The sequence below is a fragment of the Pyrus communis genome, chromosome 12, assembly GCF_963583255.1.
Source record: "Pyrus communis chromosome 12, drPyrComm1.1, whole genome shotgun sequence".
Taxonomy (NCBI): Eukaryota; Viridiplantae; Streptophyta; class Magnoliopsida; order Rosales; family Rosaceae; genus Pyrus; species Pyrus communis.
In genome coordinates, this window is record NC_084814.1 from 23,610,860 (window position 1) to 23,624,451 (window position 13,592).

The 13,592-nt window shown below is 37.2% G+C and overlaps 2 protein-coding genes across 2 annotated transcripts; one reads left to right on the forward strand and one right to left on the reverse strand.

Annotated features, from left to right (window-relative positions):
* Positions 1-1,426: 1,426 nt before the first annotated feature.
* On the forward strand, positions 1,427-10,849 carry LOC137710755 (pre-mRNA-splicing factor ATP-dependent RNA helicase DEAH1-like). The gene is made up of 28 exons (XM_068449875.1): positions 1,427-1,759; positions 1,898-2,002; positions 2,128-2,258; positions 2,376-2,573; positions 2,655-2,726; positions 3,151-3,237; positions 3,385-3,418; positions 3,552-3,606; positions 4,326-4,385; positions 4,490-4,561; positions 4,742-4,805; positions 5,037-5,116; positions 5,227-5,294; positions 5,391-5,448; positions 5,618-5,675; positions 5,762-5,830; positions 6,139-6,207; positions 6,422-6,511; positions 6,810-6,896; positions 7,156-7,271; positions 7,350-7,416; positions 7,779-8,819; positions 9,131-9,193; positions 9,371-9,494; positions 9,604-9,704; positions 9,995-10,057; positions 10,149-10,221; positions 10,409-10,849. Exons 2-28 carry the CDS (start codon positions 1,903-1,905, stop codon positions 10,456-10,458), a joined length of 3,150 nt encoding a protein of 1,049 aa, XP_068305976.1. The 5' UTR covers positions 1,427-1,759; positions 1,898-1,902; the 3' UTR covers positions 10,459-10,849.
* A 655-nt stretch (positions 10,850-11,504) lies between these two features.
* On the reverse strand, positions 11,505-13,098 carry LOC137711507 (UDP-glucose 6-dehydrogenase 5). Its single transcript, XM_068450746.1, has one exon. The coding sequence runs from the start codon at positions 13,096-13,098 to the stop codon at positions 11,656-11,658; it is 1,443 nt and encodes a 480-aa protein (XP_068306847.1). The 3' UTR covers positions 11,505-11,655.
* Positions 13,099-13,592: the final 494 nt, after the last annotated feature.

Here is a 13,592-nt window from a genome sequence, read left to right on the forward strand (position 1 = left end):
CGAAGCAGTCCAGTCGTCGTTTTCAACGACTGGTTTTGCCCTTTTTCTGGGTCCGGAAAACCGCGTCTTTTTCCTACGTGGCTTATGCTGATTGGGGGTTCGATTGGTTAGTGCGGTTTTTACTGCAGGGGATCATGACTTTTGCTCCTTGGAATGTTTGGCGCTTTTGGGGCGGACTTCGCGCGAGTTTTTTGAACCGACGTTGGATCGGACTTTTTAGATCAAACGAATTTGGAGTTCTGGGCTTTGGATATCGGATTGGGCTTGGAGTTTTCAAAAATTTAGAGTTTTTATTACAAATAGTAATTTAAATTGACTCATTCCAGATATTTGAAATTAAAAATTCATCAATGTAGTCATTGAAAATAAGCGTTACAAATCAATGTGGTATTTCAGTCCCAATTTCGTTAAAAATTATGTTATGTGCTGATGTGATACATAATTAAGTTTCATAAGTCTAATTAAATATTGTCTGTGAATTAAAAATATTTAAATAATAAAAAAATAATTTTATTTTTGAATAATTAAAAACTAAAAAAAAAATCAATTAGAAGAAAAAAAAGGTGAGAGTCTTGGAGCTCTTCCACTTCCAGACGGGCCCGATTCCAATTCCATTGAAAGGTTATCCATGATATTTACTGTTTTGTAACATTCTCTTTACTGGAATTACAAACTCTTCATCCTCTATTGTCTTGAAAGGAATTGAATTAAAAAGGAATTGGAATGACACGGAATCCAAATCAGATTTTTTTTTTTTTTTTGAAGCTGTTTACTTAGGAAGGTGTATTCAATTGAGAATTTGAGAGATTTTAATTGATTTATAAATCCATGGATTTTTATAGAGTTTAATCGATTTGTAGAGATTCTAAATAAAAATTTGATTCAATTCCCTTGAAATCTCGTGGGAATATGTGAAATTTGTGAATGCTTAAAGTACACTACGAAATCTCTCAAATTCCTTCTAATTCCTCAACTTTCTCAAATTCTTTAAAATCAATTTCTAATTGAATATACCTAAAATGTTATAAACTTCTTTAAAATCATAACTGAATACATTCATATTTCTAAGGATTTTAATAAATTATCTTAAAATTCTAATTGAATACACCTTGAATTTCAAATAATCACTTAAAATCCTGATTGAATACCTTTAGATTCGTTAAAAGAATTAAAATCTCTTAAAATTCTAATTGAATACACCCTCCTAAAACTGTGTGGAATCGGAGTGCAAATAATGCATATTCTGTATTAGCACATGAATCGAAATCAAAAGCAGATTGATTACTAAAATACCATTGTACAAAACAAATATAAATTTCACTTAACTTGTATATATAAAACTAATACAATTATTTATCCTAAAAAAGCCTTTATTACCATATAAAAATACCAATAAACAACGAGATTAACACAGGCCCTCCCCGTCCCCTCCCAGCCATCTAAAAATCCACATCTTCTTCCCTTCTGAATCTTCTTCTTCTCTTCTGATTACTCTTTCTTCTTCTGATTCCCCTTGGATTCTTTTCTTCTTCCAAATAACTAATTATTTCCAAATATTTATTTATTTATTATATTGGTCGTCTGTCTCTGTCTCTCTCTTACGCCTGCTTCTTCACTGGGTTTTGATTTGAAACCTGAAGGTGCTGGGTGCTGTGCTACCGGAGACGACACCATTGAAAAGGCTGGAAGGGGAAGGAGATAAGGGTATATTGGGTAAGAAAAACTGATTCCGGCTTCAGAAATTATTTGTTGCCCTAAGGTGAGTTTTCTCGATTGATTCAAAATCCCTAACAAAAAATACTACTTAGGGTTAAATTGAATTGGCACCAAATTGCCATGCTCTATTTTTCGATTTTTTCCGAATTTAATTTGAGAACGACTGTGTTGGTCAATGCAGTAAAAATGGGGAGCGAGAGCACTCTGAAGACGTGGGTATCCGATAAGTTAATGACGTTGCTCGGATACTCTAATGCCACGGTTATTCAGTACATTATCGGAATAAGTTAGTTGTTCTTCGTCCTTGCCACTTTACCAGTTATTTGCGTTCGATTTTGTGAACTTCAAACGGATGATAGCAGCATTGTATGCAATTTGATTTGACTAATGGAAAATTGACATTTCTTGCAGCTAAACAAGCAAAATCACCTGCTGGTGTTGTAGGCAAGCTTGTAGAATATGGGTTTTCTTCTTCATCTGAAACAAGTGCATTTGCTGAAGACATTTTTTCTAGAGTGCCTCGTAAAGAATCTGGTTTGAACGTGAGTTCTTATTCTAAATCAAATGAATGTATAGACTCAGGATTTTCGACCCCAGTTTTATCCGTCTATGAAATCATGCCTTTCCTGATTGTTACTATTGTTTGTTATGTATATCAGCAATATCAGAAACAAGAGAGGGAAGCTGCAATGTTGGTCAGGAAGCAGCAGACATATGCTCTTTTGGATGCAGATGATGACGACGACGATGATGGAGGTAGATCATCTGTCCCTGTTGTTTCAGAGTCAAGGAAACCAGATTCCCATAAGAAGCGGTTTAGGAAGAAGGGTTTGAGTCAAGAAGATGAAGACGATGAGGTTCCTTTAAACTTTTGTAATATAATATTCTGTTTTTGTTTCTCAGGGTAATCGTTGTTTTAACTTAGTGCAATGCTGCAGGGGATTGCACAAGAGGAAGAAAAGAGAAGGGTAAAAAGACGAACTTCGCCAGATGAAGATGATGGTTCAGAGGTTTTCTTCTTATATATATATTTTTAAATTTATGCATAGGTTCAGTTTCTCGTAATTTGTCGCTGTTTTAATTGAAAAACAAAGTTAAGTAATAATGCATGATGGAAGCAGAGATAAATTTGATTGAATTGATATAGTTCTTTAATACTTGTCCAGACTCACTTTGTACTGTGAATGATTATTTTGACATCTTTTTACCCAATGGTATTATCTGCATCGTTCACAATGGGCACTATAGTTACAAATTCTTATTGCTCTCTCTCTCTCTCTCTCTCTCCCTCTCTCTCTCTCTCTATATATATCTCTTATTATAATAAAGCTCAGTACATTGAGTAGCAATTTTACATTCATTTTCCAGTTATAGATTTTTCCTTGTTCTTCTCTACCAGTTTTTAACATGTCCTCTATTTATAATGGCATGCAGTCAGAAGAAGAAAGATTGCGTGATCAAAGAGAGAGGGAGCAATTGGAGCGGAATATAAGGGAGCGGGACACAACAGCAACACGAAAGGTACAAATTTAGTTATGAGCTGATTTTCATTTTCTACTTTTTCTTTGGTATCAAATCAGCTTGGATTGTCATCTTGCTTTGAGCTATTTCTGACACTGCTTGTTTCCTTTCTCGTCACTAACATCTTTTTTTTCGCCCTTCCAACAGTTAACAGAGAGAAAGTTGTCAAAAAAGGAAGAAGGTACGACAACTTGAGGATATAATTACATCGACACATATTTGTCAAGAATTGCATATTCTGTGCTTGCGATTATACATCTAGATGCATATTCAGGATTTAAGTTCTCATTATGATGCATTGTACTATTGAACAGATGAGGCTATTCGGAGAACAAATGCTTTTGAGAAAAATGAAATTGAAGATTTAAGGTATGTCATTATCTATATATCATGAATTGACTAACTCTGAAGTCCTGCTTATTTATTTGGGTTCGTTCTTACAGGTAAAGTTCTATTCTTTTGGTAGGCAAAAGTAAACTTAAAATACCTATTTTTTAAATAGTTAAAATATGCTTATTCATTTTTATTCTACCCCTTTAGCAGTTAGCATTTTGATTAAAACTTTTGGGCAAGAGAACATATTTTCCTTTCTTTCTTATTTCGTTAAAGCCTTTAAGTTTTTGCACTATAATATCCACTATCATGTATGTGTTGTACTGTCTGTTCAAGTTATGTTAGGATTCCAAACTGTGTTTTCTCGTTGCAAAAGAACTTGGTGTTTCATTTTAACCTTAGGAAAGAGGGTCTTCGCTCATTTTGTTTGCCTGGTTGTGTGCACTTTCATTTGCTTTCTAGATTTTGCCCTACACAATTTTTAAGTTGACAATTTGGTATCGTTGTGTAAGCGACTCCTGTTGAAACCTCTGTGATTTACGCATAGAAAATGTGTCCCTATCTCTGGATTGTTTTGTAGACCGATAGTCTGGTTTGATCACTTATATGCTGGAGCTATTTAGGTTCACCCTAGAAAGCAAAGTACTAATAAAAAATATGTACATGTGTGTGTGTTTTCTGTATGACACCAAACAGGGTTCTTAGTTTATGAATTGATAAGCAACTGGTCTGATATTTTTTATTCTCTGCTTCAGAAAAGTTTCAAGACAAGAATATCTAAAGAAAAGGGAGCAAAAGAAGTTGGAGGAAATCAGGTTTGAAGAGAAATACCTTTTGCCTTCTCCTAAAGTTAGCTCACACCACTCCCTTCCCCTCCTCCCAGAATCAATGTTAATTATTGTTTTGAAATGTATCTCAGAGACGATTTAGAGGATGAGCAATACTTATTTGATGGCGTGAAACTCACTGAAGCAGAATATCGCGAATTAAGGTAATGAAAAATCAGCTGCTGATTTTTTTTTGTTCTGCTCAGTCTCGGATTATTGCCTAGCATTTAATAACTTAAATGAACCAACTATAAATAAAAAAAATATGGTCAGTTATTTTATCGGCAGCCATTTCTATATCCAGAGTCTAATGTTTGTCTATTCATCGATTTTGTGCGGTACAGTTACAAGAAACAAATATACGAAATTGTGAAGAAGAGGTCAGATGAGCCTGAGGATGCCAATGAGGTAATTAGGGGTTTTTGATAATTAACCACGGTTGGCTAGGTTGCCTACATGAGCTGTTTCGAGAAGAGTTTTCTACTGAGAATTTTCCTTCCTGTTCACTTTGGAGTGATCGAGTGATTGAAATGCTTTGGCATATCATTATTTTATTATATTGTGGGTTTACCTAATCTCCTTACACATCAATGTTATCATCTGATTATGCGCTATACTTTCATTTTTTTGGTAATGCAGTACAGGATGCCGGACGCCTATGATGACGAGAATGGTGTTAATCAGGAGAAGAGATTTTCTGTGGCTGTGCAACGCTACAGGTAATTATTTAGGAAATGAAGAATAACTACAACTATTATACCCAAACATATTCTTAATTGGTCTTGTTCTGTCTTCTTGAAATTTTTCTAATACCTATTTTGTTGTATAGGGACCAGAGTGCTGGGGATAAAATGAATCCATTTGCAGAACAGGAAGCTTGGGAGGATCACCAAATTGGTGAGTTCATGGTGAAGTTTTAGCATCTAGGTGAACCTTCTTATATAATTTTAGACAAATGTCAGAAATTTTCATCTTGATGTCATCATCTTGCAGGAAAGGCAACGCTGAAATTTGGTTCTAAAAATAAAAAGCAAATGTCAGATGATTATCAGTAAGTTTACAAAGTTTCATCCTTTTGCTTCTGTTTTACCTGCTTGTTATTACCATCTGAAGTTGCAGTGTGTAATGAACCAAATTTATAGCAGAGGCACGCTCTGATAGCTTCTTTTGTTTCTGCATAATCATGCTAAGTTTTTTAACCTATGTCTTTTGATGTTCAGATTTGTATTTGAGGACCAGATTGACTTTATCAAGGCATCGGTGATGGATGGTGATAAGGTATTTATATTAACAGTACCAGTTTTGACTTGACACATTTCTCTAGTATCACACTACACTTCTCATTGCTTATTTTGTGGGTGCAGTTTGATGATGATGGGGAACCCTCTGAGTTACTTGAGTCGAGGGCAAAATCAGCCTTAGAGAAGCTCCAGGTTGCTGATAATTTCCTTTTTTTTTTTTGCTTCTATATTTTCCTTGGCTTTTGCTAAGATGTTTAACTGTGTTTGGTATGACGTACTTGACTTGAAGGGGGCTCTTTGCTAGTCTGGCTTTGTTTTTTCAGGCTGTTGGTTGTTTTCTGTTGGTACACTTTGAAGCAGTAGAGATTCTTGCAGTGTCAATTTAATTTGTGCCTGTCATTTATTAGTTAACTATATAATTAACCTTTAATGGTATTAAATAATAGGAGATTATGTTGTTGTGTTTTACTAATCATATACGTTACTTTTTGCTCATTCAGGAGGATAGAAAAACATTACCCATCTACACATACCGTGACTTGTTGCTCGATGCTGTTGAAAAACATCAGGTTTTTGTTAATGTTTTCTGTTACAAATTTATTATTTTTTACTAGAAATGCATTCATTCAAATGCATTGTAACAGATGATTATCTTGCGCGAAATGGTTATGTTTTACTTTCACAATAGAAGCCATAGAGAATTCTAATAAATATCATATTATGATATTAACAAATCTCTAAGCATTTTCTTGTATTACATGCCTTCATCTTTTGGTTTTCTAGGTCCTTGTTATTGTTGGTGAAACTGGTTCTGGAAAAACTACACAGATACCCCAATATCTTCACGAGGCTGGATACACAAAGCGTGGAAAGGTGTAAACTTTGTTTCTTGTAATGTTATGGCTGTGCGATAGAAATCTGTCTATGTTTATCATGCAACCATTCGACTCTAGTATGATATTTTAATTGAAATGGACAGTAATACGGGATAGCTCATTGTCATAAACTTTTTGCCTATTTTTTACTTATGGAGACTAACAATCTATTAACTTTCTCAAACTACCTGAAAGGTTTTAAAATTATTAGACCAATAAAAAAGGTGGACTCATGATTATGCTATAACTGTCTGATGGTAGTTGAAGTTATACGACCTTATTCATTTTTCTTTCAGATTGGATGCACACAACCACGGAGAGTTGCTGCTATGAGTGTTGCTGCAAGGGTTTCTCAAGAAATGGGGGTCAAACTTGGGCATGAGGTATCCCAATTTCGTTGAATTGGTCTTATTCATTATGCTAATAACTAATAAGTTATAACCTGAATGGATTAAAAGACAAATTAATGACCTGCAAAGAGGTGATACTCTGATCTGATGTTCTGATGGTACTTACTGATGATATGCATTATTCTTTGTTTACCAATTTGAAATGTTTTTCTGGTTTCTTATCTGTTCTGAAAATGTACCCAAAACTAGAAAAAGCAATAGAGGTAGTGAGTGCTTTTTATGCCATATACAGGTTGGTTATTCCATTCGTTTTGAGGATTGCACATCCGAAAAGACTGTTTTGAAATATATGACAGATGGAATGCTGTTGCGAGAATTCCTTGGTGAACCAGATCTGGCTAGCTACAGGTAAAGCTAACTTAGTGGCATAATGATTGAATATTGGTTTTTTGGCTTTGTCTCACTGTCTGTCTGAAACTGTTTCAGTGTGGTGATGGTGGACGAGGCCCATGAGCGAACACTGTCAACTGATATTCTATTTGGATTAGTAAAGGTAAGCAGTAACTCTTTCATGCTTTCTAGTCATTTCTTTAGAGAGATTTTTGTGAACAGCATTATTCGTTAATGGTTGGACCAAACCATCAGTGCTTCCAATTTTTAAGTGACCTTTGTGGGCAATAACTGATTAGTTGACCCCGGTTGAAGATTTAGTTTTCTTGGCTTTTGCATATTTCTTCTTTTTAGTGAAAATACTGTGCATGCTTTATGGAATAACTCTGGTTATGTGTGCCGGAATTTGAGCTGATGATTTTGAAAATGATTTATAATGACCACCCTGCGGGAAGCACTTAATAATAGACTCATGGATACCTCTGGTTTCTTCGAATATCTGATGGGTAGTGGATTTTGTAATAGGATATTGCTCGGTTTAGACCCGATCTTAAACTGCTTATCTCAAGTGCAACGCTTGATGCTGAGAAGTTCAGTGATTATTTTGATTCTGCTCCAATTTTCAAAATTCCGGGGAGGCGGTATCCTGTTGAAATACATTACACGAAAGCACCAGAAGCTGATTACTTAGATGCAGCAATCGTAACTTCACTTCAAATCCATGTGACGCAACCACCTGGAGATATATTGGTGTTCCTCACTGGTCAAGAAGAAATCGAGACAGCAGAAGAAATAATGAAGCACAGAACAAGGGGTCTAGGGACAAAAATTGCTGAGCTGATTATTTGTCCCATATATGCAAACCTACCAACTGAGCTGCAATCAAAAATTTTTGAGCCCACACCCGAAGGGGCAAGGAAGGTTGTCCTTGCCACAAATATTGCAGAAACTTCGCTTACTATTGATGGGATCAAATATGTTATTGATCCTGGTTTCTGCAAGATGAAGTCTTATAATCCAAGGACTGGGATGGAGTCGTTGCTAATCACTCCCATCTCAAAGGCATCAGCAATGCAGAGGGCAGGTCGATCTGGTCGAACGGGTCCTGGAAAGTGCTACCGCTTATATACTGCGTACAATTATTACAATGATTTGGACGATAACACAGTACCAGAAGTGCAGAGGACTAATCTCGCAAATGTTGTGCTTTCATTGAAGAGCCTTGGTATTCATGACTTGTTACATTTTGATTTTATGGACCCTCCACCATCTGAAGCATTACTAAAAGCCCTGGAACTTTTATTTGCACTTAGTGCATTAAATAAGGTGGGTGAGTTGACTAAAGTTGGTCGAAGGATGGCAGAGTTTCCACTTGACCCCATGCTATCTAAGATGATAGTTGCTTCTGATAAGTACAAGTGTTCAGACGAGATTATTTCCATTGCTGCCATGCTTTCCATTGGTAATTCAATCTTTTACCGCCCAAAGGACAAGCAAGTCCATGCGGACAATGCACGATTGAATTTTCACATGGGAAACGTCGGAGATCACATTGCATTGCTCAAGGTATACTTTTGCCTTCCTTTACTGTATAGTTTTGTTTCCATATTCCCTTTAGCGAACATGTCTGATGTTTAGGGCTTTAAACCATGACTTTGGGACTGGGGGATGAGAAAATGGTAAAGTTCATATTTAACATTAAGTAGTTATAAACTTATAATGAATTGAATGAGGTTGGTACTGATTCTATTATAAAAGATACAACAACCGTTGAATCAGAAACAAGTTAATTAAGATAAATTACCAACTGTGTCAAGTAACATTTCAGTTGTTATTGACCCCATATGTTTCTGTTTTTTTTCTTCTTATAATCATAGGTTTATAATTCATGGAAAGAGACCAATTATTCAACCCAGTGGTGTTACGAGAATTATATACAGGTACATTTTGATATTTGAGACCGATGCTTGTTAAAATCTTGATGTATTTTTTATTTGAAACATTGATACTAGTTTGGGTGTTTCCGTTTTCTTATAGGTACTGATTAACATCTTGCTTTTACCATATCAATTTACACTATATTGACTCTTGAATATTTATCAACACTCCTCTTACAGGTGAGAAGCATGAAGCGTGCTAGAGATATTAGAGACCAGCTCGAGGGACTCTTGGAGAGGGTGGAGATTGAGCTGGTTTCAAATATGAGTGATAACGAGACTATAAAGAAGGCCATTACGTCTGGTAAATATACCATTACCGTTATAACCATGATGATTTAAAAGTGAAATCCTTCTTCCTTTTACTCTTGTTCATTGTTGAATTAAACTGTAATGGTTGCTATTTCTATCAGGCTTCTTCCCTCATTCCGCAAAGCTTCAAAAGAATGGATCTTATAGAACAGTCAAACATCCGCAGACTGTCCATATACATCCGAGCTCAGGGCTGTCACAGGTAAAGAAGAATTGCATTATCCTCGTTGCTACTTTCCATATGAGTTTAGTCTTTTGGTTCACAATCTAAACTGATCTCGCTCATGCTGTGCTTTATTTCTAACTCATTATATCGCATATGAACACATATGCATGATACCAATTATAAAAAATTCAGGCTTTTGTACAATTTGGATAACCATTAATGGAGATTTAATGCATCTGAACACATTTGTGCATCTTATAGTAATTTGATGGCAGATTTCATCTGATGGATTGCTCAATTGTGTATTTCTTTTTATTTCTCTTCAGGTGCTTCCGAGATGGGTTATATACCATGAATTGGTACTTACGACCAAGGAATATATGAGACAGGTATCTGCTCCCTTGTACCTTTCATTTTCCATGATCAATATTTCGTATACGTTATTTGCATTACAGCTAAAGCCTACAAATTAAATTGCAGGTGACAGAATTAAAGCCAGAGTGGTTAGTGGAAATAGCTCCGCATTATTACCAGCTGAAGGATGTTGAAGATGGTATGATCTCTCTCTCTCTCTCTCTCTCTCTCTCTCTCTCTCTCTCTCTCTATTATGTATTGTTATTCTGCTACTTTAATGTACGATTACCTCTATCGTCAATCATATAACTGTTGATTTCTCTAGTAAAAAGATTTCTTGCATCATTTGATTGATCAAATTGATGAACTATTTTTATCAATGGCAGCGTTATCAAAGAAAATGCCTCGTGGAGAAGGGCGTGCGCAAGAAGGCTGAGAATTTGAAGATAATTGTATATACATCACTGGTGGCTTGTTGAAGCCTGCAAGTACAATTTTGTGTATTAAACTGTGTACTTTATCAAGTAGTTGACAAACTAACGACGCGGGCATTTCTGGAGATGGATCCTTTCGTAGTCACGGTACTGTTTCTACAAGAGAATCCGAGGATACTTACTGTCAGGTTACGATTTTGTTCGAGGTAGACGAGGATGTTTTGATCACATGTACAAACTCTCAGGAACACTAAATACAGGTTAATCTTGTGTAATAGCAGGTTTATGAGGTAGTGATGATGTCTTGACGAGGAGTTAGGCAGCTGAGTTGTATTCTGTATCAAACATTTGTGTAAGGATTATTATCCATTGATTGATTTTTATTTCACTCAAGATGGTAGGTTTTGGCTTTTTTCGGTTAGGAGCTCCTCGCGAGGAGAGAAACTTACCTACAAGTGGCGGTATCTCAAGTCCCAAGCCTATTATATGCCGTCATAATTGAATTTTTCGACCTGATATTATGTGATTGGTTGATGTATCGTCACTTAAGTTCTTTCTTTTACGGGGGACTAGGGCTGAAGGCTACAAGTAGGCTCATGGGATTGGATCAGTTTTTCAAATAAATATTGGTTATTCGCCGGAAAGATTGCACATGACAACTTTGCATTTGCATTTGCAATTACTCGTACACGACTGACGTTAGCATTTGTCAAATACGTTGTCAGTCAATCGTCCTTTGCAGAAGTATGGATTATTGTTCACTTAATGATTGATTTAATCATTCTAATCAACCATCAAAATAGTGTAAATTGCTAAACTTCAAAATTAGAATGCCTAATTTGAGTTCGTTTAGAAATATTTTTAAAATAGTTGAAAGCGCTTATGGTAAAATAAAATATTCACCTAATTCTTAGTAAAAGTGCAAGTGAATCTTAAAAAGCATTTAAAATGCTTTTAGAACCTAAAAACGTTTTCATTTTAAAAGTACTTCCAAACGAGTCATTCGTCACTCTGTTAGCAGTAAGCAAGCATTAATAAAATTTGTTGTTTATTATCTCATAAGGACCAATGGATACAAAAAAAAAAAGCTAAAAATGTCACACTGTCTGAGATAACATGAAAGTAAAAACATGAGGTGAAAAGTAAAAGTTCAAAGAATCACTTCTGCTCTTTCAGCTGAAAGAAAAAATCCACACATCTTATGCCACAGCAGGCATGTCCTTGAGCCAAGAATCCAACGGCTTCCCGATCGAGTACACGATGAATCCGATCTCTCTCAACTTCTCAACATCGACGACGTTCCTCCCATCGAACAAGAACGCAGGCTTCTGCATGTTGTCGTAAATCTTCTTGTAATCGAGCGTCTTGAACTCGTCCCACTCGGTCAGAATGCAGATGCCATGAGCACCCTTTGTTGCCTCATAAGCATCCCACACTACACTCACTTCCTTGACCGTGGCAGGGCTCATTGGCTGCAGATGAATCGGATGGTCCCAATCAAACTTTTTCATCGAAAGATCCCTCCGAATCTGCTCCTCAGTAACCTGCAGATCATATATGCTCAAGTGCGCCTTGTCCCCCAACAGCCCGTTGCAAACATCAATGGCAGGGGTCTCCCTCGTGTCCCCGGTGTCTTTCTTGAATGCGAATCCAAGTATCGCAATCTTTTTGCCCGAAACAGTGTTGAACATCGAAGAGACAACCCTGTTCACGAAGCGGCTCTTTTGGTAGTCATTCACCTTGATCACTTGTTTCCAATAGTCTGCAACTTCAGGGAGGCCATTGCACTCGCAGATATAGACCAGGTTCAGAATGTCCTTCTGAAAACAAGACCCCCCGAATCCAACGCTGGCATTGAGAAACTTCGATCCAATTCTGGTGTCCTTGCCAACAGCATGGGAAACTTCTGAGATATTCGCTCCGGTGGCCTCGCAGAGAGCTGACATTGCATTCACTGACGAGATCCTCTGCGCCAGGAAGGCATTCGCTGCGAGCTTTGACAGCTCGGCTGACCACAGATTGGTTGTTATGATCCTGTCTTCCGGAACCCAATTTGCATACACTGCCTTCAATGCCTGGATTGCCTTCTGGCCATCCGGTGTTTCCCTCCCTCCGATCAACACGCGGTCGGGCTTGAAAAGATCCTCAATTGCTGTCCCCTCGGCAAGAAACTCCGGGTTCGAGAGAATCTGGTACTTGATTCCCTTGCTGTTGTGTGTCAAAATCTTTTCAATCGCCTCGGCGGTTTTCACTGGGACAGTTGATTTCTCAACAACAATCTTGTCGGATTTTGAAACATCAGCGATCATTCGAGCTGCGCTTTCCCAGTATGTCAAGTCTGCAGCCTTGCCGGCTCCAAGTCCCCGGGTTTTCGTTGGGGTGTTAACCGAAACAAAGATAATGTCCGCCTCCGCGACATGCTTTTCGACAGCAGTGCTGAAGAAGAGGTTTTTTCCTCTGCATTGCTTCACAATCTCGTCAAGACCTGGCTCGTAAATGGGGAGCTGGTCGCTGTTCCAGGCCGCGATTCGGGGCACGGAGATGTCTACCACTGCTACTTCGATGCCAGGGCACTTCAGGGCAATCACTGCCATGGTTGGACCCCCAACATAGCCAGCTCCAATGCAGCAGATCTTCACCATTTTTTCTTCTGTTGAAAACATGAAACAAAGCAATCTGTCAAGAGAAAATAAAATGCAGCGTCCTCTATAAAAACACGAAACTATAGGCTACTCTAAGAGAGGAGATTCGAACTTGGGTTCGGTGGGACGGGACGCACTGCGTTGGTCAATTGGCCTAACCTATGTCAGCAAGATTTAATCTTTGATATGGTAAAATTTGACTAAATCTAGGAAGTGAAAAAATGGTGTCCACAATTAAAAATGCCTAACTTGCTCAAAACTTAAAGATGGACTATTCTAATTTGTGGAAGGGGATTCGAATTTGGGTGCACAGGCGGAAACTAACTGGTCTAACACACATCTAGAAGATCCAACCTTTAATTTGACAAAACTTGACTAAATCTAGACGATGAACCAAGTGTCCACAATTTTAACGTGACTAACTTGCTCAAAACTTTCGACCATGCAAGAAAATTGTCATCACTCATAAGTAGGGCATCTAAACATGCAAGAAA

Excerpts from the sequence above, each read along its gene's own strand:
- LOC137711507 (XM_068450746.1), bottom strand. The coding sequence starts at position 13,098 with ATGGTGAAGATCTGCTGCATTGGAGCTGGCTATGTTGGGGGTCCAACC.
- LOC137710755 (XM_068449875.1), top strand. The coding sequence starts at position 1,903 with ATGGGGAGCGAGAGCACTCTGAAGACGTGGGTATCCGATAAGTTAATG. Across the intron at positions 3,419-3,551 it reads GTTGTCAAAAAAGGAAGAAG|ATGAGGCTATTCGGAGAACA; the intron begins GTACGACAACTT and ends ACTATTGAACAG. Across the intron at positions 4,386-4,489 it reads AAGAAGTTGGAGGAAATCAG|AGACGATTTAGAGGATGAGC; the intron begins GTTTGAAGAGAA and ends AATGTATCTCAG.